The sequence below is a fragment of the Trichomycterus rosablanca genome, chromosome 2 (assembly GCF_030014385.1).
Source record: "Trichomycterus rosablanca isolate fTriRos1 chromosome 2, fTriRos1.hap1, whole genome shotgun sequence".
NCBI classification, from domain to species: Eukaryota; Metazoa; Chordata; class Actinopteri; order Siluriformes; family Trichomycteridae; genus Trichomycterus; species Trichomycterus rosablanca.
In genome coordinates this window covers 46,635,694-46,663,658 of record NC_085989.1, presented here as the reverse complement: position 1 = coordinate 46,663,658, position 27,965 = coordinate 46,635,694, and the positions used below count along the sequence as shown (strand labels likewise).

General features: G+C 38.5%; 1 protein-coding gene across 1 annotated transcript in view; it reads right to left on the bottom strand.

Moving 5' to 3' along the window:
• LOC134334237 (protein shisa-6-like) overlaps positions 1-22,006 on the bottom strand; it is a 189,978-nt gene extending 167,972 nt beyond the window's left edge. The window contains exon 1 of the mRNA XM_063016477.1: positions 21,418-22,006. Coding sequence (XP_062872547.1) covers positions 21,418-21,968 — 551 coding nt within the window. The 5' untranslated portion in view covers positions 21,969-22,006. The remainder of the gene's footprint in view (positions 1-21,417) is intronic.
• Positions 22,007-27,965: the final 5,959 nt, after the last annotated feature.

Below are 27,965 nucleotides of genomic sequence, written 5' to 3'. Positions count from 1 at the left end.
CAGTTTTTGGGAACCAAGCTGCGTCATCAACGGTGGGCATTACACAATAAAAGTTAAGAGTAGTAGCATGATGGCGGAGCGTGTAGATTACCTGTGGGGATTTGTGCTGCTGTTACAGATGTTCATCTTTATACAAAAAGCATCGCTCATCTATTGGTGATAAGAAGACGTAGACGTGTTTGTCACAGTTGTGAGCAAATCACAATGAGCATCAATTACAATGGTCATGTGTGCCTTTCACACATGATTGGGGTAAAGCTCCTATTACGGCGTTGTATGATGGTGAGAGATGTACTCTCAGGCCCCCTCTCCGGTTCAGGGATGGTCGTTCCCTCTTCACATAGTTGGCCTCTTTGACTCCACGGTCAAACCAGCGTTCCTCCTTGTTAAGGATCTGCACATCTTCATCATTAAATTAGTGGCCGCTGGCTTGCAGGTGGGTGTAAACCGCGGAGTCCTGGCAAGAGGAGGTCGATCTTCTATGCTGGGCCATCCATATAGCCAGTGGCTGTTTAGTTTCACCGATGTACAGTTCCCATCATTCCTCCCGGCACCTAACAACATACACTACGTTACTCTGTTTGTGTCGAGGAACCCGGTCCTTAGGGTGAACTCATTTCTGGCGTAGCGTGTTTTGGGGTTTGAAAGCAACTGAAACGCGGTGTTTGGAGAATATCCGACTCAATCGTTCTGATACTCCCACCACATACGGAATCACCACTGGTTTGTGCTTAGACCGTTGTCTTTCTCCTCCCTTCGATCCACTGGAGCCGTGTTTGGGCATTTTACTATTTTTTGTGAGAAAAGTCGTGCCGCACTGAATGCTGGGATTGCCTTCAGTGCTAAGGAAGCGTTGAACGCTCTCTCGTTATTCAGTCAGATTATGACTCAGAATTAATGCGCCTCAGTAGAAGCGTTTAAGGAATCTAAGAATTTAGACATGCCTTCTTCTCAAGAGAGCATTCAGACAGACCCCATGATCGGTCATAGCCTCCAATGGCTTCTCTTACCACTCGTATACAGATGATACATTTACATTTACATTTTCAGCATTTAGCAGACGCTTTTATCCAAAGCGACTTACACAGTGAGTGGAACACAATGAGCAATTGAGGGTTAAGGGCCTTGCTCAGGGACCCAACAGTGGCAACTTGGTGGTGGCGGGGCTTGAACCGGCAACCTTCTGTTTACTAGTCCAGTACCTTAACCACTGAGCTATCACTGGCCCTCAGCTCATTCTGTCATTTCCTCCTTCAGACACACAAGCCTCAGCTCGCATCTCAGCATGTCTGCGAGATATCTCACAATGGATGTCAGTAGGGCTGTAACGATTCACCACAATACAGTTAATAACCGATTCAAAAATTTTCCAAACTATTAAAAAGTTTCATTAATAGTAAAGCTGATGGAACACAGGGGTAACACGCCTCTGTCCCAACTTTTGGAGTGTGTTACAGTGATCAAATTCTAAATGTGTTTATACTTACAAAATACAATGAAGTTGGTCAGTAAACATTGGAAATATTTACAAAATGTCCCAACTTTAATGGAAATAGGGTTTGTATGTGAAAAGTACTTAACCCATAGTACATAATGTTAAAATGCTTGGTTAGCTTGATAGCTTAGCATTTAGCAACCACAACAACACATCTTTTTAAATGTTAAAAAATGTGGCTAAATCTGCCGAATATATAGATGGAAAAACAGAGCCACTTTCCCCCAGTGGGTCACTGAGTACACAGACTGCACGACAGGGTGTGTGTTCAAAGGGGGTTTAGATCTGATCAATAAAGTCTTTAAACACTTACAGACTCGCTCTCTCAAGGTCAAACGTGATTTTGTCAGATAATGTTCCTTCTGTTCCTTTTTTACTGTAGTCATTTATCCATCCATCCATCCATCTATCCAATAATACATAAGTCATTCATCCATGTATTTACATTCTTTCATCCATCCATCCATCCATCCATCTATCCAATAATACATAAGTTATTCATCCATGTATTTACATTCTTTCATCCATCCATCCATCTATCTATCTATCCAATAATACATAAGTCATTCATCCACGTATTTACATCCATCCATCCATCCATCCAGTAATACATCCACTGTATTAATTCATCCATGCTTTCATCCATTATCATCCATCTATCCATTCAATAATATATCTAGTGTATTCAGTCATTCATGTATCTACATTCTGTCATCCATTAATCTATCATCCATTCATCCGTCCATCCATCCAATAATACATCTACCATAGTCATTCACCCATGTATCCATCCATCCATCCATCCATCCATTCATCAGTACATCTACTATAGTAATTCATCCATGTATCTACATTCTTCATCCATCCATCCATCCATCCATCCATCAATACATCTACTATAGGCATTTATCCATGTATCTACATTCTTCATCCATCCATCCATCCATCCATCAATACATCTACTATAGGCATTTATCCATGTATCTACATTCTTCATCCATCCATCCATCCATCAATACATCTACTATAGGCATTTATCCATGTGTCTACATTCTTCATCCATCCATCCATCCATCAATACATCTACTATAGGCATTTATCCATGTATCTACATTCTTCATCCATCCATCCATCCATCCATCAATACATCTACTATAGGCATTTATCCACACATCTACATTCTTTCATCTATTAATCTATCATCCATCCATCCATCCATTAATACATCTACTATAGTCATTCATCCATGTATCTACATTGTTTATTCATCATACATTCATCCAGTTATACATTTAATATAGTCATTCATCCATGTATCTACATTCTTTCATCTATTAATCTATAATTCATCCATCCATCCAATAATACACCTACTGCTGTCATTCATCCACATATTGACATTCTTTCATGTCATTCATCTATTCAATAATACATCTACTGTATTAATTCATCCACAAATCTACATTTTTTCATTTATAAACCTATCATCCATTCATCCATCCATCCATTCATTCATCCCTTCATCCATCCATCCATTCATCCCTTCATCCCTCCTTCCATTCATTCATCCATCTATCAATACATCTACAGTATTCATCTACTTAGCTACATACTTTCATCAGTTAATTTATCATCCATCCATCCATCTATCTATCCAATAATACATAAGTCATTCATCCACGTATTTACATCCATCCATCCATCCATCCATCCAGTAATACATCCACTGTATTAATTCATCCATGCTTTCATCCATTATCATCCATCTATCCATTCAATAATATATCTAGTGTATTCAGTCATTCATGTATCTACATTCTGTCATCCATTAATCTATCATCCATTCATCCGTCCATCCATCCAATAATACATCTACCATAGTCATTCACCCATGTATCCATCCATCCATCCATCCATCCATTCATCAGTACATCTACTATAGTAATTCATCCATGTATCTACATTCTTCATCCATCCATCCATCCATCCATCCATCAATACATCTACTATAGGCATTTATCCATGTATCTACATTCTTCATCCATCCATCCATCCATCCATCAATACATCTACTATAGGCATTTATCCATGTATCTACATTCTTCATCCATCCATCCATCCATCAATACATCTACTATAGGCATTTATCCATGTGTCTACATTCTTCATCCATCCATCCATCCATCAATACATCTACTATAGGCATTTATCCATGTATCTACATTCTTCATCCATCCATCCATCCATCCATCAATACATCTACTATAGGCATTTATCCACACATCTACATTCTTTCATCTATTAATCTATCATCCATCCATCCATCCATTAATACATCTACTATAGTCATTCATCCATGTATCTACATTGTTTATTCATCATACATTCATCCAGTTATACATTTAATATAGTCATTCATCCATGTATCTACATTCTTTCATCTATTAATCTATAATTCATCCATCCATCCAATAATACACCTACTGCTGTCATTCATCCACATATTGACATTCTTTCATGTCATTCATCTATTCAATAATACATCTACTGTATTAATTCATCCACAAATCTACATTTTTTCATTTATAAATCTATCATCCATTCATCCATCCATCCATTCATTCATCCCTTCATCCATCCATCCATTCATCCCTTCATCCTTCCTTCCATTCATTCATCCATCTATCAATACATCTACAGTATTCATCTACTTAGCTACATACTTTCATCAGTTAATTTATCATCCATCCATCCATCTATCTATATATCCATCCATCCATCCATTCATCTATCCATTCTCTAATAATACATTTACTGTATTCATTCATTCATGTATCTACTTTTTTCCATTCATTAATCTATCATCCATCCATCCAATAATACATCAACTTTAGTCATTCATCCATGTATCTATCATCCATTCATCTATCCAATAATGCATTTACTATAGTCATTTATCCATGTATCTACATTCCCTCATCTAATCATCTAATTATCCATTAATCTATCATCCATTTATCCATCCATCTATCCAATAATACATCTGCTGTTTTCATTTATTCATCAATCCATCCATCCATCTACTCTATATGGCCGAAAGTATGTAGCCACACCCCTTAATTATTAAGTCGAGATCTTTCAGCCGCACCTATTGCACACAGGTGTGTATAATCTAAAATTAAAATAAATTGTATACTCCAAGCTTTGTGGCTACAGTTTAGGAAAGGCCCTTTTTTTCACCATGACTGTGCCCCTGTGCACAAACCCAGGTCCACAAAGACAAAGGCTCCTTCACCAGTCCTTGTATCTGAACCTTTCAGACAAAAATTCATTTGCACCTGTTTCCTAAATTATGTGGAATTTGTGTTATACCAATTTTTTAAACATATTATATAGAACTGTTTGTTTGGTTGCTCATGTTTGCTTTAGTTTCTTGGAAACTGCTACAAAGAAAGAACCAGACTTGTGAAGGACAGCATTTTTCTGAGGTCTTGGCTGAGTTGCTTGTATGCTCTCATTGTATTAAGAGCGGTAATGTATTAGCTGTGAAGATAGTTCCTTAAATACAGTGCTATCATTAACTCCTGACTTGGCAGTTGGCCGATCAAAAGCTTCTAAAAGTCATTAGAGTGAGTTCTGAAATCCCTCAGGCTGGTACAAGAGAAAGTCGACCTGGTGTATGTAAACCTTTGAGTCACTAGAATAGCTGATCTAATGAAGTAAAGCTGACGTTAATCTTCCTCTAAGCAAGCGTAGCTGCCCAAATTGACTTGTCAAAACAAATGTGCATGAAATGTGAGGATAAATTGGGTTCTAACGTTTTAGCCTCCATCCACCTTCATATCAATCTTTTAAATTTACACAGCACTCACTTAAGTCTAAAGCAGCTCACGATTGTGAATGATTACCACACAAGCAAATGAGGGTTAAGGGCCGAGCTTAAACCAACAACCTTTAGATATCCAGTGCAGTACCGTAACCACTGGGCTAGAACTACCCTGTCCATCCATCCATCCATCCATCCACCCATCCACCTTTAATCCCCTATTAATCCAAACATCCACTGTAACAATTCATTAATACATTTAATAATTTACCTATCAGTAAATAATTCTTGAATACATTTATTCATCCATCTATCCAAGTATACATCTACTATATTCACTCATCCATTTATCTACATTCCTTCATCCATCAGTTTATAATTTATCAATCCACCCGTGTGATGGATTTGCCGACCAGTCTGGGGTGTTTCCTGCCTTTTGCACAATGAATCAGACCCACTGTGACCCTGACCAGGATAAAGTGGTGGTACAACAGACAATGAATGATTGTATGAGTATGAGTGTGTGTGTGTGTGTGTGTGTGTGTGTGTGTGAGAGAGAGAGAGAATCAGTACTCAGGTGATCTCAGTGTATATAGTCTAAGTGTATATACTTGTAGGTGTAAGTGTAGGGCAAGTGTAGGGCAAGAAGTAGCCTAGTGGTTAAGGTACTGGACTAGTAATCAGAAGGTTGCTGGTTCAAGCCCCACTACTGCCAGGTGGCTGCTATTGGGTCCTTGAGCAAGATCCTTAACCCTCAATTGCTCAGACTGTATACTGTAACTGTAATGTAAGATGCTTTGGATAAAGGCGTCCGCTAAATGCTGAAAATGTAAATGTGTGTGTGTGTGTGTGTGTATGTATGCATATGGGCAGCATGGTGGCTTGGTGGGTAGCACTGTCGCTTAACAGCAAGAGGGTCCTGGGTTTGATTCCCCTTTCTGTGTGAAGCTTGCATGTTCTCCCCGTGTCTGTGTGGGTTTCCTCTGGGAGCTCCGGTTTCCTACCACAGTCCACAGAAATGCAGTGAGGTAAATTGGAGCTACAAAAAGTATGTGTGTGTGTGTGTGTGTGTGTGTGTGAGTAAGTACTGGCATGCTCTCATTAGTAGGACGTGTGTGTGTGATGTTTTGTCCTGTGGGACCTTCACTGCATGTGAGATGAGAAATGCGAGTGTTTAAGTGAAGCCTCGTTTACTTGTGAGAAATGTGCATTAGAAAAATCAATCAGTGCCACACGGAGCGCTCACATTTCTTTTCTTCATCTCGTAATTCTTCTTTCTTCTCTCTATAGCTTCCCTTCATCTTTTCTCTACACTCCCATTTCTGAATTTCAGTTTAATCCAATCTTTTTTATTAATTTTCTTATATTCTTTGTCGCCTTGCTTTTTTTTAATCTTTTACATTCCTTTTATCTTCATGCCTTTCATTCTGTAACTCTAGTTTGAGTTCATGTGAGTTCATTTCACATTTGGGTTCCGATGGTGTTGAATCAAGTCAAATCAGATGTATTTGTATAGAGCTTTTTACAATGGACATTTAAAGCAACTTTACAGAATCCAGGACTGATAGACCAAAAATCCCTGTTGAACAAGCCGAGGGCGACAGTGGCAAAAAAAAAACTCCTTAAAAATTACAGAAATAATTTTAAAAATTACTACTGGGCTGCACAATTGAGAGCTATAATCATGTGGATAACTAAAGATACAGATGCAGTATGGGTGGGAATGGAGCAAAGGTCATGCCAAGTGGTACCACTGAAGTCACTTCCATTCTTAACAGAAAGAACACAGAGAAAGTTAAAAATAGGAAATGAATGGATCAGGGGAACGATGAAAATATGGACAGTGGTGCGAAAGAAGTTAAAATGATCTAATTCCATTTGTAGAGCCACTAAAATAGCAATAAACCCAGATTTTTTACCATCTACTATGAATGCAGGCTACAAAATGTGGGCAACCAAAGGGTTAATATACATTGCACAGCTGTTCAGTGGGCAAAACATGAAGTCATATGAACAACTTAGACAAGAATTTGAACTACCAACTCACAACTCCTATAAATACCTCCAAGTAAGACATTAGAAACGTAGGAATGGGAGAATATTTGCCAATATTTGCCAAGAACCATCAAAAAAAGAGGAATTATTAATGACATATGCAGAAGAAGAGACAAAAAAGGCATAATATCTAAACTGTATAAAGCATTACAGGCGGATTCTGAATATAATAATTTAGAGGTCAAAGAAAAATGGCAGTTGGAGGCAAATATTATAGTAACAGATGACAAATGGGAAGAAACATTCATAGCAGGCCATAAATTAACTAATAGTCCAACATGGAGGGAATCTAACTTGAAAATAAAAATGAGATACTTCAATACACCTTCTGTTACATCAAAATATAGTACTACAGTACATCTGAGCTATGTTGGAGGAACTGTGGACAAGTGGGGGACTTGACCCATACATTTTGGGACTGCCCTAAATTATCAGAATTTTGGGAAAGTGTTCAAAAAGAGACTAATCAAATTTTAGGAATCAGATTTACATTAGATCCTGCACTGTATATATTAGGTATACCACCTGATAACGTGACTGATGGGGACTTGATATATTTATTGAGAATGTTGCTTTTAGTAGCAAAGAAAATGATAACAGTGTGTTGGTTAAAACCTCAACCCCCCAACATTGTGCAATGGAAAGATTTGGTTAAAAAGGTTTTTATTAAGGAAAAAAATTACAGCAAGATTACAGCTAAGATCAGATACGGTTATGGTTACCAATAATGCTTGAAATGCAAGAACTGTAACTACCTCTTTTCTTAATTATTTTACCACTTTTTTGTTTCTTTTGTGATTATGAATGCATACATGTTGGAAGTTTGTATGTATTGTTTTGTGTGATGAATAAAAAAATCAGTTCAAAAAAAAAAAATTACAGTAAGAAACCTTGAAAGGAACCAGACTCAGCAGGGACCTCTGTCATTTTGAGTTCAGACACGGCAGGTTTTCATCGTATTTATACCTAAGGTCAAAGCCTGCAAGTTTGAGACTGCCGTGGCAACAATGCCGCTCCTGCTAGATATGACGGAAACCTGCCATGTCTAAACTCTTTGCAGGCTCTTAGCAGGCTAATCATGTTGTTCCTCATGATGTTGCTGAGCTACAATAAAATAATGTGTGTGCTTTACACCACTCCAGCCAATAATCGGCATGGTGTATGGTAACTACAGGGCTTTGTGCAGCTGCAAAGTCATGGTAACCCCTTCCTGACATCCTGTTCTGTGAGTTTGTATGAGCTTCAGCTGATGTAGAAGATGTTGTAGCTCCTTGTTAGATTTTTGTCCTTAGCATGGTGGTGAATTGTTAAATTGTATAGGTGAGTGATGGTTAATATGGTAAATGGTACATACACCGATCAGCCATAACATTAAAACCACCTCCTTGTTTCTACACTCACTGTCCATTTTATCAGCTCTGCTTACCATATAGAAGCACTTTGTAGTTCTACAATTACTAACTGTAGTCCATCTGTTTCTCTGCATGCTTTGTTAGCCCCCTTTATGCTGTTCTTCAGTGGTCAGGACCCCCACAGGACCACCACAGAGCAGGTATTATTTAGGTGGTGGGTCATTCTCAGCACTGCAGTGACACAGACATGGTGGTGGTGTGTTAGTGTGTGTTGTGCTGGTATGAGTGGATCAGACACAGCAGCGCTGATGGAGTTTATAAATACCTCACTGTCATGGCTGGACTGAGAATAGTCCACCAACCAAAAAAATCCAGCCAACAGCACCCCGTGGGCAGCGTCCTGTGACGACTGATGAAGGTCTAGAAGATGACCAACTCAAACAGCAGCAATAGATGAGTGATCGTCTCTGACTTTACATCTACAAGGTGGACCAACTAGGTAGGAGTGTCTAATAGAGTGGACAGATACTCCAGAAGCGCAGCTGTGTCTGATCCACTCATACCAGCACAACACACACTAACACACCACCATGTCAGTGTCACTGCAGTGCTAAGAATCATCCACCACCTAAATAATACCTGCTCTGTGGTGGTCTTGGGGGAGTCCTGATAATTGAAGAACAGGGTGAAAGCAGGTTAAAAAGAGCATGCAGAGAAACAGATGGACTACAGTCAGTAATTGTAGAACTACAAAGTGCTTCTATATGGTAAATGGAGCTGATAAAATGGACAGTGAGTGTAAAAAACAAGGAGGTGGTTTTAATGTTATGGCTGATCAGTGTACAGTGTATCACAAAAGTGAGTACACCCCTCACATTTCTGCAAATATTTCATTATATCTTTTCATGGGACAACACTATAGACATGAAACTTGGATATAACTTAGAGTAGTCAGTGTACAGCTTGTATAGCAGTGTAGATTTACTGTCTTCTGAAAATAATTCAACACACAGCCATTAATGTCTAAATAGCTGGCAACATAAGTGAGTACACCCCACAGTGAACATGTCCAAATTGTGCCCAAATGTGTCGTTGTCCCTCCCTGGTGTCATGTGTCAAGGTCCCAGGTGTAAATGGGGAGCAGGGCTGTTAAATTTGGTGTTTTGGGTACAATTCTCTCATACTGGCCACTGGATATTCAACATGGCATCTCATGGCAAAGAACTCTCTGAGGATGTGAGAAATAGAATTGTTGCTCTCCACAAAGATGGCCTGGGCTATAACAAGATTGCTAACACCCTGAAACTGAGCTACAGCCTGGTGGCCAAGGTCATACAGCGGTTTTCCAGGACAGGTTCCACTCGGAACAGGCTTCGCCAGGGTCGACCAAAGAAGTTGAGTCCACGTGTTCGGCGTCATATCCAGAGGTTGGCTTTAAAAAATAGACACATGAGTGCTGCCAGCATTGCTGCAGAGGTTGAAGACGTGGGAGGTCAGCCTGTCAGTGCTCAGACCATACGCCGCACACTGCATCAACTCGGTCTGCATGGTCGTCATCCCAGAAGGAAGCTGACGCACAAGAAAGCCCGCAAACAGTTTGCTGAAGACAAGCAGTCCAAGAACATGGATTACTGGAATGCCCTGTGGTCTGACGAGACCAAGATAAACTTGTTTGGCTCAGATGGTGTCCAGCATGTGTGGCGGCGCCCTGGTGAGAAGTACCAAGACAACTGTATCTTGCCTACAGTCAAGCATGGTGGTGGTAGCATCATGGTCTTGGGCTGCATGAGTGTTGCTGGCACTGGGGAGCTGCAGTTCATTGAGGGAAACATGAATTCCAACATGTACTGTGACATTCTGAAACAGAGCATGATCCCCTCCCTTCGAAAACTGGGCCTCATGGCAGTTTTCCAACAGGATAACGACCCCAAACACAACCTCCAAGATAACAACTGCCTTGCTGAGGAAGTTGAAGGTAAAGGTGATGGACTAAACCCAATTGAGCACCTGTGGCGCATCCTCAAGTGGAAGGTGGAGGAGTTCAAGGTGTCTAACATACACCAGCTCTGTGATGTCATCATGGAGGAGTGGAAGAGGATTCCAGTAGCAACCTGTGCAGCTCTGGTGAATTCCATGCCCAGGAGGGCTAAGGCAGTGCTGGATAATAATGGTGGTCACACAAAATATTGACACTTTGGGCACAATTTGGACATGTTCACTGTGGGGTGTACTCACTTATGTTGCCAGCTATTTAGACATTAATGGCTGTGTGTTGAGTTATTTTCAGAAGACAGTAAATCTACACTGCTATACAAGTTGTACACTGACTACTCTAAGTTATATCCAAGTTTCATGTCTATAGTGTTGTCCCATGAAAAGATATAATGAAATATTTGCAGAAATGTGAGGGGTGTACTCACTTTTGTGATACACTGTATATATACACACACACACACACACACACACAATCATGTCCTACAATTGAGATCACCTGAGTACTTACATACACATACAGACTTATGTTTACACACACATGCACACATTCTTACTTTCTCTCTCTCTCTCTCTCTCTCTCTCTCTCTCCCTCACACACACACACACAGTATTATGATACTATGATTCCAGAGCCGCTGACATGATTTCCTCTGATATTTACAGTGAGGTACCTTAACAAGCTGAACTTTACCTGCTAGTAAACGTTGTCTACATTGTGTCTGCATTTCTGTAGAGGAAACTGTAGATGCACTGCAATGCATTCTGGGTACATTGTGCTCCTGAAATCTACACAGACGGCTCAGTCTCTTATCTAACACCCATCCATCCAAATTCCCCCGAGCTGATAAAGTCGTAGGACAGAGCTTCAGTCAATCAGGGCAATTTAACCCAGAACAAATCAATGAGGCTCCATTAAAAATTCAGCCGGGGGTTCCCGGGGGGGGTCTGATGTTTCACCCCATCATCTCCCAGCAGCGGTCAGCTTATATTTTTACAATGTTATACGCTCCTTCCTTTAATATTTACATTGTAAAGTGTCCTGGGTATGTGAAAGGCGCTATAGGAATTGAACTTTTTATTATTGTTTATTAAAATTGAACTTTATTATTTTATTATTATTATTATTACTACACTGGCTTCCAATAGGCGCTCGCATCAAATACAAATAATTCCCTTCATGGCCTCGTTCCCTCCTACATTAGTACAGTTCTTCACCCTTACCGCCCCAACTGAGCCCTAAGATCCTCTGGCACAGGCATTCTAGTGGTTCCCCAGTTTAGACTGGTGTCTGTCAGTGGCAGATCTTTTAGTTCTTCAGCCCCCAAAACTCTGGAACTCCCTTTCACAATTGCTTCATGACTGTTCCTCCATCTCCTCCCTCAAAGGTCGACTAAAAGCTTTCCTTCTTAGTGCACATTGTTTCACTTTCTCTATGTGATTCTCTAGTTCTGCTGTGTGTTTTTTTAATTATTATTATAACAATGTTATACGCTCCTTCCTTTAATATTTACATTGTTAAGTGTCCTGGGTATGTGAAAGGCGCTATAGGAATTGAACTTTTTATTATTGTTTATTAAAATTGAACTTTATTATTTTATTATTATTATAACGTTTCTGAACACCTCGAATGTGAGACACGTCTTCTTAACCCATATCAATGCCTGACCTCACAATTATTATTATTATTAATGGTATTAGTGGTAGAAAAATAATAATAATGGGGGTATTTTATTTATTTATTCATGCATTTTCTCCCTTTTTTCCCCCTTTTTTAGCACGTCCAATTTTTACCCGTTTGCGTTACGCTTCCTCTCTACTGGTGCTGACCTCCGCCTCTGATTGAGGAGATCGAACTGACACACCGACATGTGAGCAGTATCCGACTGCATCTTTTCACCTTCACGAGGCGAGTTCTCATGCCAATCAGCCTTGTGCACGGAGAGCCACACCCTAATCAGCATTATTCCTCTACTCTGTGCAGACACCATCAGTCAGCCAGCAGAGGTCATAATTGCATCAGTTATGAGGACCCTATCTGTCTCCCTTCCTGGATGAACAACAACCAAACGTTGTTCATATATCCGCCCAGCCCAGCCGGTTGGCAGAGCTGAGATTTGATATGATATATTCGAAATCCCAGCTCTGGTGTGCTAGCGTATTTTACGGCTGTGCCACCTGAAAGGGGGCTAACAAAGCATGCAGAGAAACAGATGGACTACAGTCAGTAATTGTAAAACTACAAAGTGCTTCTATATTGTAAGTGGAGCTGATAAAATGGACAGTCAGTGTAGAAACAAGGAGGTGGTTTTAATGTTATGGTTGATCTGTGTAAATCAGGAGAGAAAGAGATCCGGTATCGAGAAAGCACTCGGATAAGAGACAAGCCTAGAGTTTGAGACGCCGTCGTTCATTCTGAGTACTACAAGAGCTTATATAGGCACAGATATCTCTAAAATAGGCTTAACGTTTAGTTAGAGGAAGTGAGATAGAAAAGGACGTTAAAAACAGGAACAGAACCTGATCAGAACGGCTCTGTAGTTAACGTTATCTGCAGGATCAGAAGTGTATACGTTAGGGATGCGATGCGATTCACGATTCTGGGTTCACGATACGAATTTTCCTGATTTTTTAAACTGAAATTGAAGACAAATTATGACAAAATTTCCTTTTATTATTTCTCTTATAAAATAAAATAAAATACTGTATTTGTGCTTATCTTTTATTTATCTAAATAATGAATGCCCTTTTATTTCTGAAGTAGGTACAAACTATGCAAAACAATTTTGAATTAAGCCCAATTTGGCAAAAAAAAAAACCAAATCTGGCAACCAGGCATATAGCGCCAGTGACGTCAACCAGGTGAGGTGAATAGCGCCAGTGTTCTCTGCTGTTTAAAGTGAATATTGATTCATTTTACATGTCAAATCGATTTGAATCGTGGAATTTTTTAATCGTTATTATAAGCTGTCTTGCTGTCTACATCCCTAGTATACATTGTAAAATGGTACGCTCAGATTAACAGTCAAAAAGTCCAGCACCATAAGTATATGGACACTTAAAATATCTAACAATTAGCATAGTTCATGTGTTTGTGTGTCTTGTCTTGTAAGACCCAGTCTTGTTCAGTGTCTCCTGTCATGAGCCCTTCAATACACAATGCAAGTGTAAATATTTACTTCAATAAAGCTCCACTGAATTGAACTGAATTTACTGCAAACTTTAATAAAATAATTCGCTTGTTTTAAAGTTCTCATTAGTCCTCCAAGCATGGAGATCATCTATCTATAGAGATGAAACACCCGACACCACAAGGCCGACAGAGCCGGTCCTGAACAAAGCGGCAGGTTTGAAGTTGATCATTACTGTAGCGGCTCTGAAATCCATCCAGCTCAGCCCGAGTACATTCTTTAAATCCACGTCCAAAATCAATAAGAGCTCAGGAAATATAGAGTCCCGCTGATCCTCCATCAGGATTAGAGATTTAACACGCTCGTTCTGTATTCCAAACTGCCTTGTTTAAAGCTTGCTGAGCTGAAAACACCACGCATCATCATGTTTTCAATTGTTAGCACTTCAAACCCTCTAGCGTCGTGTTCATTAGTCCCTCCGGCGGTTTGCGGCGCTCGCGGTTTGGTCCGAACGCAGCAGCGTTACCACACAGAATGTTTAAATCAGCTGGAAATGCTTTTATATTGTTGTAATTAAATTATACAAAATAAAATCACATTCATTAGTGAATATTTTAAATAAAGGCCCCTCCAGAATTGTTGGCACCCCTGATAAAGATAATTTATAGAAGGGTTTTGGTGAAGTAGATTCATCTACATAAAAACTGATATATATGGAATGAAACTCAATATACTGTATATGGAATGAAAACATATATATATATATATATATATATATATATATATATATATATATATATATATATATATATATATATATATATATATATATATATATATATAATGAAAGTTTGCATTCCCTATATATCTGTTTTCATTCTATATACAGTATATGTTTCATTTTATATATATCAGTTTTCATTCCATATTTATCAGTTTTCATTGCATATATATCAGTTTCATTATATATATATACTGTATATATATATATATATATATATATATATATATCGGTTTTCATATATATTAAGCATTTTCTCCCCTTTTTCTCAATTTTTTTAGCGTGTCCAATTGCCCGATTGCATCATGCTCCCTCTCCACCACTGCCGATCCCTGCTCCGATTGAGGAGAACGAAGCTAACCCACGCCCCCTCCGACACGTGGGCAGCATGCCGTATACATCTTATCAGCGCCACCTTGCCCCCATCTATATATAGTGTATAGAAACTTTCACGCAGTAATCCATGACTTCCTTTTTCACTGGGGTATATATATGAGGTGATACTCATTTATATGTCATATTGACTTTTTGAAGTTGATGAGTGTCTAGGAACTTTCAAGCAGTAAAGGGCAGCAGGAGCTCAGTGGTTAAAGGTACTGGACTGGTAATCAGAAGGTTGCTGGTTCAAGCCCCTCCACTGCCAAGTACACACTGTTGGACCCCGCAGCAAGGCCCTTGACCCTCAATCGGTCAAACTGTATTTAGTCATAATTGTAAGTCGCTTTGGATAAAGGTGTCTGCTAAATGCGGTGAATGTTAATGTAAGCCATGACTTCCTATTTTACTTGGGTATATGTATGAGGTGACAGGTCAGATTGTCACGGATTCAGCCCCTCTGTGCTCCCAGAGCATGTCCTGTGTGTAAGTGCCACGCCCTCCATCCGGGAGCACTCTCAGACTCAAGCCAACGCCCCTTTTTTGATTGGTCTCCGGCAAATTACCCACAGCTGCACCAGGGGTTTGTTTGTTTGTTTGTTTGTTTATTAGGATTTTAACGTCATGTTTTACACTTTTGGTTACACTCATGACAGGAACTGTAGTCAATCAGTACACAAGATTCTTCAGTTCACAAGGTTATATCGAACACAGTCATGGACAATTTAGTGTCTCCAATTCACCTCACTTGCACGTCTTTGGACTGTGGGAGGAAACCGGAGCACCCAGATGCACCAGGGGATTTAAGAAGGCAGCTTGGGGAACACAGTTGGAGACTATTTGACTTTGACTCTGTCATGCCTGTTTGCCTTGTTTTGTTTTGTTTGTTTAGTTTGTTTTGTTTGCCCTGTTAGCTCCTGTCTGTTTGTTAATGTTCATGCCTTGTTTAGTCTTGTTTCTGTTTTATTCTAGTTCTTGTTTAGCTTAGGATTCATGTTAGCTTAGCTTAGGGTTTAGGTTTAGTTAGGTTCATGTTTCCTGTGTTTAGATTAGCTTTAGCATTAGCATTTAGCTTAGCGTTTAGCATAGGTCCTTTGTTAATGTGTCTTGTTTTCAACCCTGTCTTGTTTCTTATCTATTGTTTAAAAGAAATAGTGTAAACATCTATGCGTGTGTGTCCGCCCCTCTCTTGTCTCATTTAGCCCAATACATTACACAGATTCTCTTCCTTATTCCTCAACTTGTAAAAGATGGAAGAATGTGTGGTTTTAATAAGGAAAAGTGTTTTGACCTTTAAAAAATGGTGATTAAAAGGTACCTGCTTAAGTAATGCCCAGGTCTACATTTATAATCATTAATATACTGTAGTTCCAATCAACTGGAACTGTGACAAACCTGATGGGACCAAAGTTTGAAGGATGGTAAGGAATTCAGTAAAGATACCCGAGTATCACTGTTGGAGCTTTACAGAAGAAACAGCATCTTGGGGTCACCAAGTCTCCAGAACTACTATCAGATACCACCTCAGTGCCAACAGGATATCTTTATTAAAGCTTGAATCACATAGTAAACACCTGAGTTTTCAACACTAAAGGAAACTGATGTCAACTGTTAAGGATGAGCATTTATCACACATTTCTCTAGGCTTTACATCTTGTAGGAGATAAAGTCTGGACCTACAAGGGCAATTCCACCTTAAAGACGCGGAACTCTTTAGCCCCCTCTACAATTTACAACTCTAATGATGAGTTTGGTGAAGCAAATAATGTGCCACAATTACGAGGGATTTTGGTTGAAAGCGGTGAGGGTGGGAGGAGCAGTAATCGGTCGTGGCTGAGAGACGCTTATAGTCCAGATTTAGCTCCATCTGAGTTCCACCTTTTTGGACGATCAAAGAAGCTTTAAGGGGAGGCCGCTCAGGTGGCGCAGCGGTAAAAACACACGCTGGAACCAGAGCTGGGATTTCGAATACATCGTATCGAATCTCAGCTCTGCCTTGTCGGCTGAGGCTGAGCGGCCACATGAACAACGATTGGCCTGTTGTTCATATAGGCTGGACTAAGCCGGATAGGGTCTCTCTCTCATGACTGGTGCAATTACGACCTCTGCTGGCTGATTGATGGCGCCTGCACAGAGATGAGAAAAAGAGTGCTCTCAGGGTGTATCTCTCCATACATGCAGCTAGGCTGCACTGCACTCGTCAAAGTGTAGGTGATAAGATGCATACAGCTGCTGCCCACGTGTCGGAGGGGGCGTGGGTTAGCTTCGTTCTCCTCAATCAGAGCAGAGATTGTCATTGGTGGAGAGGAAGCATGACACAATCGGGCAATTGGACGCGCTAAAAAGGGAGAAAAGGGGAGAAAATGCATAAAGAAAATATAAAAAAAGAAGCTTTAAGGGGAAGAAGATTTTCATGTGATGATGATGTGAAAGCAGCGGTGCATCAGTGGCTACACGCTCAACCAAAAAAAATTTTTGCTGATGGCATTAACACGTTGGTACGACGCTGGAATGGAAGGTGACTGTAGAAAAGTGATGGAACTTTTTGAAGAACCCTCTTATTAGCATCACTGCATTTAATACTATCTGTAACCTCCATTTGTACTTAGTCTTCTCCTATAACACCCCATAAGGTTGGAGAATACAGAGCAAGAAATTAGAGACTGTCCTCTATACAGAATCTCTCCAGATCTTTCCAGGTTCCTCGTTCCTCTCTTGTGCTTGTTCTCTCCTCTTTATCTCACCACAGCTTTTCTATCAGGGTTTAGATCAGAGGACTGAGGTGAACATGACAGAAGCTTTGATTTTCTGCCCCACAACATCTCGGACCCTCTACTAAAGATTAGAAGGAAGTCCTGCTGTGATTAAAACCGCACCCAGCATAGTACACACCTTGTGTAATAATCAGAAAGGATGCAAAAAACAATTCACCAGCACTTCAAAACAGCTCTGAGAGAACTAAATCAAACAACTAAACAATAAGCCTATTTCTACATAGGAAAAAAATACAGTGTCAAACATGGCCATGCAGCAGCTTCGATTTTAAATACTTTCTGGCATGACTTCCTAATTCCACATGGGGACTTCTCTGTGCCTATATGAACACAGCTCATTTGACTGCCCAAGTTAGACTGAGCTACAGGTGTTTTCTTCCATTTATGTCATAAATTACCTTCGATACCAAGATTAATTAATTATTATTATTATTATTATTATTATTATTATTATTATTATTATTATTATTATTATTATTATTATTATTATTATTATTATTAAAGTACATTATGAATGCTAACTAAACATGAATAATAATAATAATAATAATACATATATAGTTCACCTCCTTAACACAGTATATTTATTAATAATTATTATTATTATTACTATTATTATTATTATTATTATTAATGATTATTATTATTATTAAAATTATTATTATTATTAAGTACATTATGAATGTTAATTAAACATGAATAATAATAATAATATTAATAATAATTAATATCTAGTTCACCTCCTTAACACAGTATATTTAATAATAATAATAATAATAAGGGCCAGTGATAGCTCAGTGGTTAAGGTACTGGACTAGTAAACAGAAGGTTCCCGGTTCAAGCCCCGCCACCACCAAGTTGCCACTGTTGGGTCCCTGAGCAAGGCCCTTAACCCTCAATTGCTCATTGTGTAAGTCGCTTTGGATAAAAGCGTCTGCTAAATGCTGAAAATGTAAATGTAAATGTAATAATAATAATAATTACTATTAATATTATTATTATTATTATTATCATTATTATTAAGTACATTATGAATGCTAACTAAACATGAATAATAATAATAATAATAATTCATATATAGTTCACCTCCTTAACACAGTATATTTAATAATAATAATTATTATTATTATAATAATAATATAATTATTATTATTATTAGTAGTAGTAGTAGTAGTAGTATTAGTATTATTGTATAATAATAATAATAATTATTATTATTATTATATAATAATAATAATTCATATCTAGTTCACCTTCTTAACACAGTATATTTAATAATAATAATAATTATTATTATTATTATTATTATTATTATCATTATTATTATTATTAAGTACATTATGAATGCTAACTAAACATGAATAATAATAATAATAATTATTATTATTATTATTAAGATAAATATTATTATTATTAAATATACTGTGTTAAGAAGATGAACTAGATATTAACTATTATTATTATTATTATCATTAAATATATTAAGAATGCTAATTAAACATGATTATTATTATTATTATTAAATATATTAAGAATGCTAGCTAAACATGCATTATTATTATTATTATTATTATTAATAAATATATTAAGATTGCTAACTACACATGAATATTATTATTATTATTATTATTATTATTATTATATTACTAATTCTAACTACACATGAATATTATTATTGTTATTATTATTATTACATATAGAAAAGAACACTAACTAGACATGAATTCTGGGACATTTTCAGCAGATCCATAAGCGTTTGCTGTACTGAGGGATTTTTTTGTTCTCCTGGGATAATAAGTAGTACAGATCATAGCTGGGAGACTCTGTGTCATCTCAACTAACCTATTTAGTGAAATTAGGGTAAATGCTTCCTGATTTTTGCCCTTCCTGATGCCACTCTTTTTATTTTTATTTAGGCGTGGGACCAGCACTGAGAGCGCACCAGCTAGGCTGTTCGGCTTCCACACCCTCCCTCTTCAGGCTGGCCGACAGCACCGCCTAAGTTTCGAACCCAGAGGTCCAGAAGGTCTGATAGGGCACCTCAACCTTCAGTCGTCTTTAATTCCAGACTACAACTTCAAGGTGTGATTCTTTTAGAGCTCTGATTTTCTTGTTTCACATTCATACATTCATTGTCTGTTTTACCACCTGCTTTATCCTATTCAGGGTCACGGTGGGTACAATTCTTTGGGTAGAAGACAGGAAACACCCAGACCACCCCTCGTTTCGCAAATCGGTACCTTGAGGCTCCACTTAAGTTTGTTGCTGATCACATGATCAAAGAAAAAGCACAAGCAAAGGTTTCTTGTTTTAAGCCCATAATGTTGTAAAGCCTGCTTGCCTGTGGGCAGCTGCTTTAGATTTAAGGTGGACCTGCTTTTAATGGTTGATATTTAGCTTTGGCCAGCACTTTCTGTGTGGAGTTTGCATGTTCTCCCCGTGTCTGTGTGGGGTTCCCACAGTCCAAAGACACACAGGTTAATTGGAGTGTGTGTGTCCTGTGATGATCTGTCCTCATTTTTGTCTAGTGAACTGGACCCACCGTGACCCTGAACATGATAAAGTGGTGGTAAAACTGACAATGAATGAATGTTCGGGGACTTTTTTTATGAAGCTCTAGTTATATGGGCACAGAGAATTTATTAAAACCCTGTACATATCTGAGTGGAGATGTTTCTCACAAGTGCATGCAAACTTTTGGCTCTCTCTTCCCCTCAAACTTCTTCTTAAATGTCAACATAAATTTTGGGCACACTCAGGAGGTCCCCTCACACACACACACACACACACACATACATTTTAGTATCTCCAGTTAACCTGACTGTACGTCTTTGGACTGTGGGAGGAAACCGGAGCACCCGGAGGAAACCCACACAGACACGGGGAGAACATCCACAAAGAAAGGACCCTATACCGCTCTACCTGGGAATCGAACACAGGACCTTCTTGCTGTAAGGCGACAGTGCTACCCACCGAGCCACTGTGCCACCCTCGTTTCGCAAATCGGTACCTTGAGGCTCCACTTAAGCTTGTTGCTGATCACATGATCAAAGAAAAAGCACAAGCAAAGGTTTCTTAGGTTTAAGCCCAATGCTTTGTGAAGCCTGCTTGCCTGTGGGCAGCTGCTTCAGATTTAAGGTGCACCTGCTTTTAATGGTTGATATTTCGCTTTGGCCAGCACTGTTTGACAAATGCTGAACTGTTGCTTGATGGGTAGAAGGTCCTGGGTTCGATTCCCAGGTGGAGCGATCCGGGTCCTTTCTGTGTGGAGTTTGCATGTTCTCCCCTTGTCTGTGTGGGTTTCCTCCCACAGCCCAAAGACACGCAGGTGAATTGGAGTGTGTGTGTCCTTTGATGATCTGTCCTCATTTTTGCCTAGTGAACTGGACCCAACCGGTGGTAAAACTGACAATGAATGAATGTTCGGGGACTTTTTTTTAATTAAGCTCTAGTTATATGGACACAGAGAAGTTATTAAAACCCTGTAAGTATCTCAGTGGAGATGTTCCTCACAAGTGCATGCAAACTTTTGGCTCTTTCTTCCCCTCAAACTACTGGACACACTCAGGAGGACCCCTCACACACACACACACACACACACACACACGCACACACACACTTTCCCACGCTGCTCACCTGTGCACGTTCATTTCCTGCGGCGGCCGGGTCGCTTTATCATACGCCACTTTGGCTCCGATGCCCATCAGCAGGATGAAGGCGATGGCACCGCACGTGATGTACACGGTGGTGTTGGTTCGGTCCAGCGCCGGGTCGTAGGTGTCGGCCGTCGGTGCGGGCGAGGGCGGCTGCGTCTTCACCCAGTCGGGCGTGTTGTAGTTGGTGCACGCGCGCTGCTCGAGCCGCTTGGCGCGCACCGGGCAGCAGAAGCGCAGGAAGCACGAGCCGCAGCAGTACCGGTGGTCCGTGTTGTTGCACGCGAACTCCTTGTCGTACTGTCCGCTCACGTCGTAGTAGCCCAGGCACGTGTCGTGGTCACCCCCGACCTTGGCTGCAGACGATAGCGAGAGTCCTGAGCGCACGATCGGAGCGGCCCCGGTCGCGGTCGCGGTGCCGTTCAACTCCTTCACTTTGCCGCTCCGCCGTGGCGCGTGCTTGCCCTTCTTGCTCGCGCACAGCGGGTCCAGGTAGATAAGCAGCAGCAGCAGGAGGAGGTGCTGGATGCCCATGGCTGTCTCACGTCTCACTTTTCAGCCCCAAAAAGCGCGCACCGTCCCCGCACTTTAACCGCCGCCGAACGCGCTCCTCCCCGCACCACGCACGCGCCTTTACTCCGCATGATTCGCCTGGACTTCACAGCAAGCGCGCGCTCAAAATCACATCAACCGCGAGCGTCTCTCGCGCGCGCACATCGTGCGTCCGCAGGGGGTCCGGTAGCAAGTTTTGCGGATCAGCGCGAGACACCTCCAAATCCTCACGTTACATCTCGTGCGCTCCTCGTCTGAAAGAGAAAATAAAATAATAATATTAATAACTTTAAGTCCTATCAGTTTATTCATCACGGGGTCTCGGTGCGTCCCGTGCCATCCATCTCACGACGAGAGATCATTTTAAGCAGACAATCCATCTACTGGTATGTTTTGGGGGGTGAAATCAAAACCAGAATACCTCAAGGAAACATTGACTGGAGGTAAGATTCAAACTCAGAACCCCAGGACCCATGTTGCCATGCAGCATCCACTTAGATCACCTTGATCCCCACAACTTTTTAAATATGACAGAGTGAGTGAGTGAATGAATGGTTGAATGACAGTGAGTGAGTGAATGAATGAATGAATGAATGAATGGTTGAATGACAGACTGAGTGAATGAATGAGTGAGTTAAATAATAAATAAATACACTATTTTAGAATGGTAGAATGAGTGCCGCAATAAAAAAATAAATGCATCCTGAGGATGTGGGATTGAACAATGGCTCTACCAGTTTCTGTTAAAAGTTTGGCATGTTCTCCACACATCTGTGGAGTGATTCCGTTTCCCACGAGTGAGTGAGTGACAATGAATGAGTGAGTTAGTAAGTTAATGAATGAGTGAATTACTGAATGAGTGAGTGAATTAGTGAGTGAATGGCATGTTTTTGTAAGTGTAACTGAGTAAGTGAATGGGTGAGTGAGTGAGTGAATAAGTGAGTGAATGATTAAATAAGTGAGTGAGTGAATGCCTGAATGACAGTAAGTGAGTGATTAAGTGAATAAATGAGTGGGTAAGTGAGTGAATTAGTGAGTGAGTGAGTGAGTGAATAAGTGAGTGAATGAATTAATAAATGACTGAGTAAATGCCTGCATGACAGTAAATGAGTGATTTAGTGAATGAATGAGTGAATAAATAAGTAAATGAATGCCTAAATAATGAATGTGAATGAATGAGTGAGTGAATGAATGAGTGAGTGAATGAATGAGTGAATTACAGAGTAAGTGAATTAGTGAGTGAGTGATAGAATGAATGGCATGTTTTTGTAAGTAAATAAGTGAATGGGTGAGTGAGTGAGTGAGTGAATAAGTGAGTGAATGATTAAATGAGTGAGTGAGTGAATGCCTGAATGACAGTAAATGAGTGATTTAGTGAGTGAATGAATGAGTGAATAAATAAGTGGATGAATGCCTAAATGACAGTGAGTGAATGAATGAGTAAATAAATGAGTGTGTGAATGAATGCCTAAATGAATGAGTGAATAAATGAGCAAGTGAGTGAATGCCTGAATGACAGAGTGGGTGAGTGTGTGCGTGAATAAGTGAGTGACTGAGTGAACTGATTGATTAAATGAAGAAAGCGATTGAATAAGTGAATGAGTGAGTGAACTGATTGAGTAAATGAAGAAAGCGATTGAATAAGTGAATGAGTGAGTAAGGGAATAAATTGCATGTTTTTGTAAGTAAATGATTGAGAGTGAGTTAGTGAGTGATTGGATGACTGAGTGAGTTAGTAAGTAAGTGAATGAATGAGTGAACAAATGAGTGAGTGAATGAATGAATGGTTGAATGACAGAGTGAGTGAGTGAATGAGTGAGTTAGAGTGAGTGATCGAGTGAATGATTGAGTGAGTGAATGAATGAGTGAGTGAATGCCTGAATGACAGAGTAAATGAAAGAATAAAATGAGTGAGTGGGTGAATGTGGGTAAATGAATGAGTGAGTGAGTGATGGATAGATTACATTGAGTCCCGATGTGCTCCATGTGAATCCCTGACCGTTCATGCTGGTACCTTGACTGAACACTGAGGTGGAATTTACAGTGAGGAGCTACACGTTGGACCTCTGAGATTCGAAGCTAGTATGTTAGATCACGGCACCACCAACGCACAGTGATCATTCCGTCAGTCATTCAGCCATGGGGTCAGTCATTTTCACTAACTGATTAATCCCGGTCAGACACTTACACATTCACTCACTCACACTGAAAAAGCGATTTTAGCCAATCCACCTTCTGCATGTTTTAGGAGGTTGAAGTTGCCCATAGTACCCACACATTTTGAACATTTGAAACTCCCCACAGACGAGGACTGATGTCAGGTTCAAACCCAAATCCCTGTGACCATTGTTGCTGTGCAGCACCCACTCTATCTACTCTACCGACCCTAACGCTCCACCTCTGAGGTCCGAGTTTGAATCTCAGCCGTGCTATCAGCCAGTCAGGCGTCCACACATGGATGTCCAAAGCCCTGCTACGGATTGGCGTCCTGTCCAGGGTGTTCCTATCTTGTGCCCGGTGTTTCCCCTAGAAACCGGACCCACCATGACCCTGATCAGGATGAAGTGGTTAATGAAAATGAAATAAAATGCAATAATAATAATAATAATAATAACAGTGTGTGTGATGGAGTCATGCCCTCGTTGTAGTGTATTACTACCTAATTCCATAACCACGCCCATACTGCTGTCTGTGGAAAATTTGGCATGTTCTCCACATGTCATTGGTTATATCTAAGTACTTCAGGGGAAAGGATGAAAGTTAATATAATAATAATAATAATTATTATTATTATTATTATTATTATTATTATTATAAAAATAATAATAATAATGATAATAATGATATTAATAATAATATCAATAATAATAATAATAATAAGAGTGATATTAATAATAATAACGATAATAATGATATTAATAATAATAACGACAATAATATTAATAATAACAATATTAATAATAATATAAATAATAATAATAATAATAATTATGTTAATAATAATGATAATAATGATATTAATAATAAGAATGATAATATTAATAATAACAATATTAATAATAATACCAATAATAATAATAATAATAATAATAATAATAATGATATTAATAATAATAACGATAATAATGATATTAATAATAATGATGTTAATAATAATAATACTATTAAGAGTAATAATAATAATAATAATATATGATTGTATATTATTTTGTTTACTCCAGGTACTTGTTTGCCCTCCCAATACCCTAAAACAATCGAAAGGTTTAACGGAAGCTCTAAATTGTCCCTAGAAGTAAGTGAGAGGTGTTAATTGCCCCGTCCAGGGTCCCCAGTTGTTTCCCATCGCAGTCCTGATGGTGATGAAGCTGTTACTGAAGATAAATAAATAGATGAATGAATTCATCTATACACACAAGCCAGTGAAATCATGTTACAGTCCTACGATCTAACCAGAAACTACAGCACGGCTCCTCCAGTAAACAGTTTTCTGGGTTTTTTGGAAATAGACCAAAGGAAGATAATGGAAATAAATAAGACTATGAAAAGAGGAGAGAATGAAATGAGAAAAGTGAGAGAAAAGTAAGAAAATAAGAGAGTAAATGAGGAGAGACTTACTTTGGGAAGCATCCGACCCGTTACTGCTCCATCCCTACTACTGACTGACTGAGAGAGAGCACGCGAGAGAGCGAAACAGAGAGAGAGAGAGAGCACGCAAGAGAGAAAGTGGGAGAAAGAGAGAGCGTGAGAGAGAAAAACAGGGAGAGAGTGTGTGTGTGATTTTATACTACTACTATACATACAGTAAGTATAGTACCATATAGTACTATACATATTATTATTATTATTATTATTATTATTATTTTTATTATTATTATTATTATTATTATTATTTTTACTACTACTACTATACTACTACATTTATTATTATTATTATTATTATTATTATTACTACATTTATTATTATTATTATTATTATTATTATTATTATTATTATTATTAGAGATGCATGAGAAAAAAAAAAAACCTTCAAAATAGAGCTAACAGCGAAGATAACCGGTTACAAAAGCAGCGACCGCCGTTATAGGACGTGTTTGTGTTCAATACTCTGTTCACAGTGTCATTACAAGTGATTCAGGAGTCGACTCATTTTAAGCTTCTTTTCTCAGTCATCTCTCCGTGTTTACTGTTATAATAAATGTTGCGGTTGTAAATAAACACCAACTACTACAGAACATTTTGTGTGACTCGCTTACATTATAAAGCTCAGGCTTAATTATACTGGTTATTACCACAGAGTGGGAGCCGACTCAGAGTCGTTTACGATTTACCGAGGTGAACCACGAATGTATGTGCTGATAGAATCGGCTCAGATGGGATCGGACTGTATTATCCTTTTAAAGTAAATATTTCAATCAGCAGAATCGCATCGCATGTATGATGTGCACAACGTTAATTACGTGCGTTTATTAATGAACGTTAACGTTAGCTTGTCAGAAGCTTTCTCAATGATGTCTGTGCGGTGTTTTTTTTTTTTACAATTAGTGATGGCAACCCAAGCAACTGTTCCACTGCACTATTTTACACTAAAAACTACACTATTCCATAATGCTCCAGATTGCATCATTCTAAATAGGTATCGGTATCGGCGAGTACTAAAATACATGTACTTGTACTCGTACTCGGTTGGGAAAAAATGGTATCGATGCATCCCTAATTATTATTATTATTATTATTAATTTTGTTGCTATTTACACTGCTATTGTTGTTTTTAATACTTCTTTTAATTATTATTATTATTATTATTATATTATTACTACTACTACTACATTTATTATTATAATTATTATTATTATCATTATTACTACTACTACATTTATTATTATTATTATAATTATTATTATTTTTATTATTTTTATTATTATTATTATTTTATTATTGTCATTATTACTACTACTACTTCATTTATTATTATTATTATCATTATTATTACTACTACATTTATTATTATTATTATTATTATATAATTATTTTACTTTTATTATTATTATTATTACCACATTTATTGTTATTATTATTGTTGTTATTATTATTATTACTACTACCATTTTTATTGCTGTTATTATTATTATTATTATTACATTTATTATTATGATTATTATTATTGTTATTATTATTATTATTATCATTACTATTACTATTATTTTTATTACTGTTATTATTACTACTATTATTATTATTATTAAATTTATTATTATTACTGTTACTATTATTATTATATTTATTATTATTATTTTCTTTTTAATCTGTTTCCTAAATCTGTGACTGAGCTTTGGTAGTACGACTGTCCATATTTGTCATGTCAATAAATCTAATTATAAATCTGAATAGAATTGAAAGAGTAAGAATGAGTGGTAAGTAAGTAAGAGTGGAAGAATGAGAGAGAGAGAGAGAGAGAGAGAGAGAGAGAGAGAGAGAGAGAGAGAGAGAGAGAGTTTTTACCCGCCTCTCATCTCTCTTCCTCTTTTCTCTCTGAATAACATCCTCTAACATACCGCTGCTCTTCATCTATCAGTTCAATTCAGTTCAAGGTGCTTTATTAGCCTGACAAATATTCACGTTTGTACTGTCAGAGCTTCTGTACAGACTGAATCATAAATCACAAAATAATTACATTAAAATAAAAAAGATCAATTTTTCTGTTATCGCACAGCGTTTCCTCCGCTGCTGTGTGTTCATCTCACTCGCTTCAAAGCATCAAACAAAACACGTCTTAGAAACCGTCCTACAGCGAGCGTTTCACTCTGTTTGCACATTTGGTTCCTCAGTCAGGCGGCTCAGCCAATTTATCTGGTGAGCACATTTAGTTAATTAAATCCACAGCCAGGCTGGAATACAAAGCTCACTTCTCTGTCAAGTGTGCAAGCAGCCACTCCAAAGATCCTACAGGAACGCTAAGCTACCATAAAAATACAAATAATT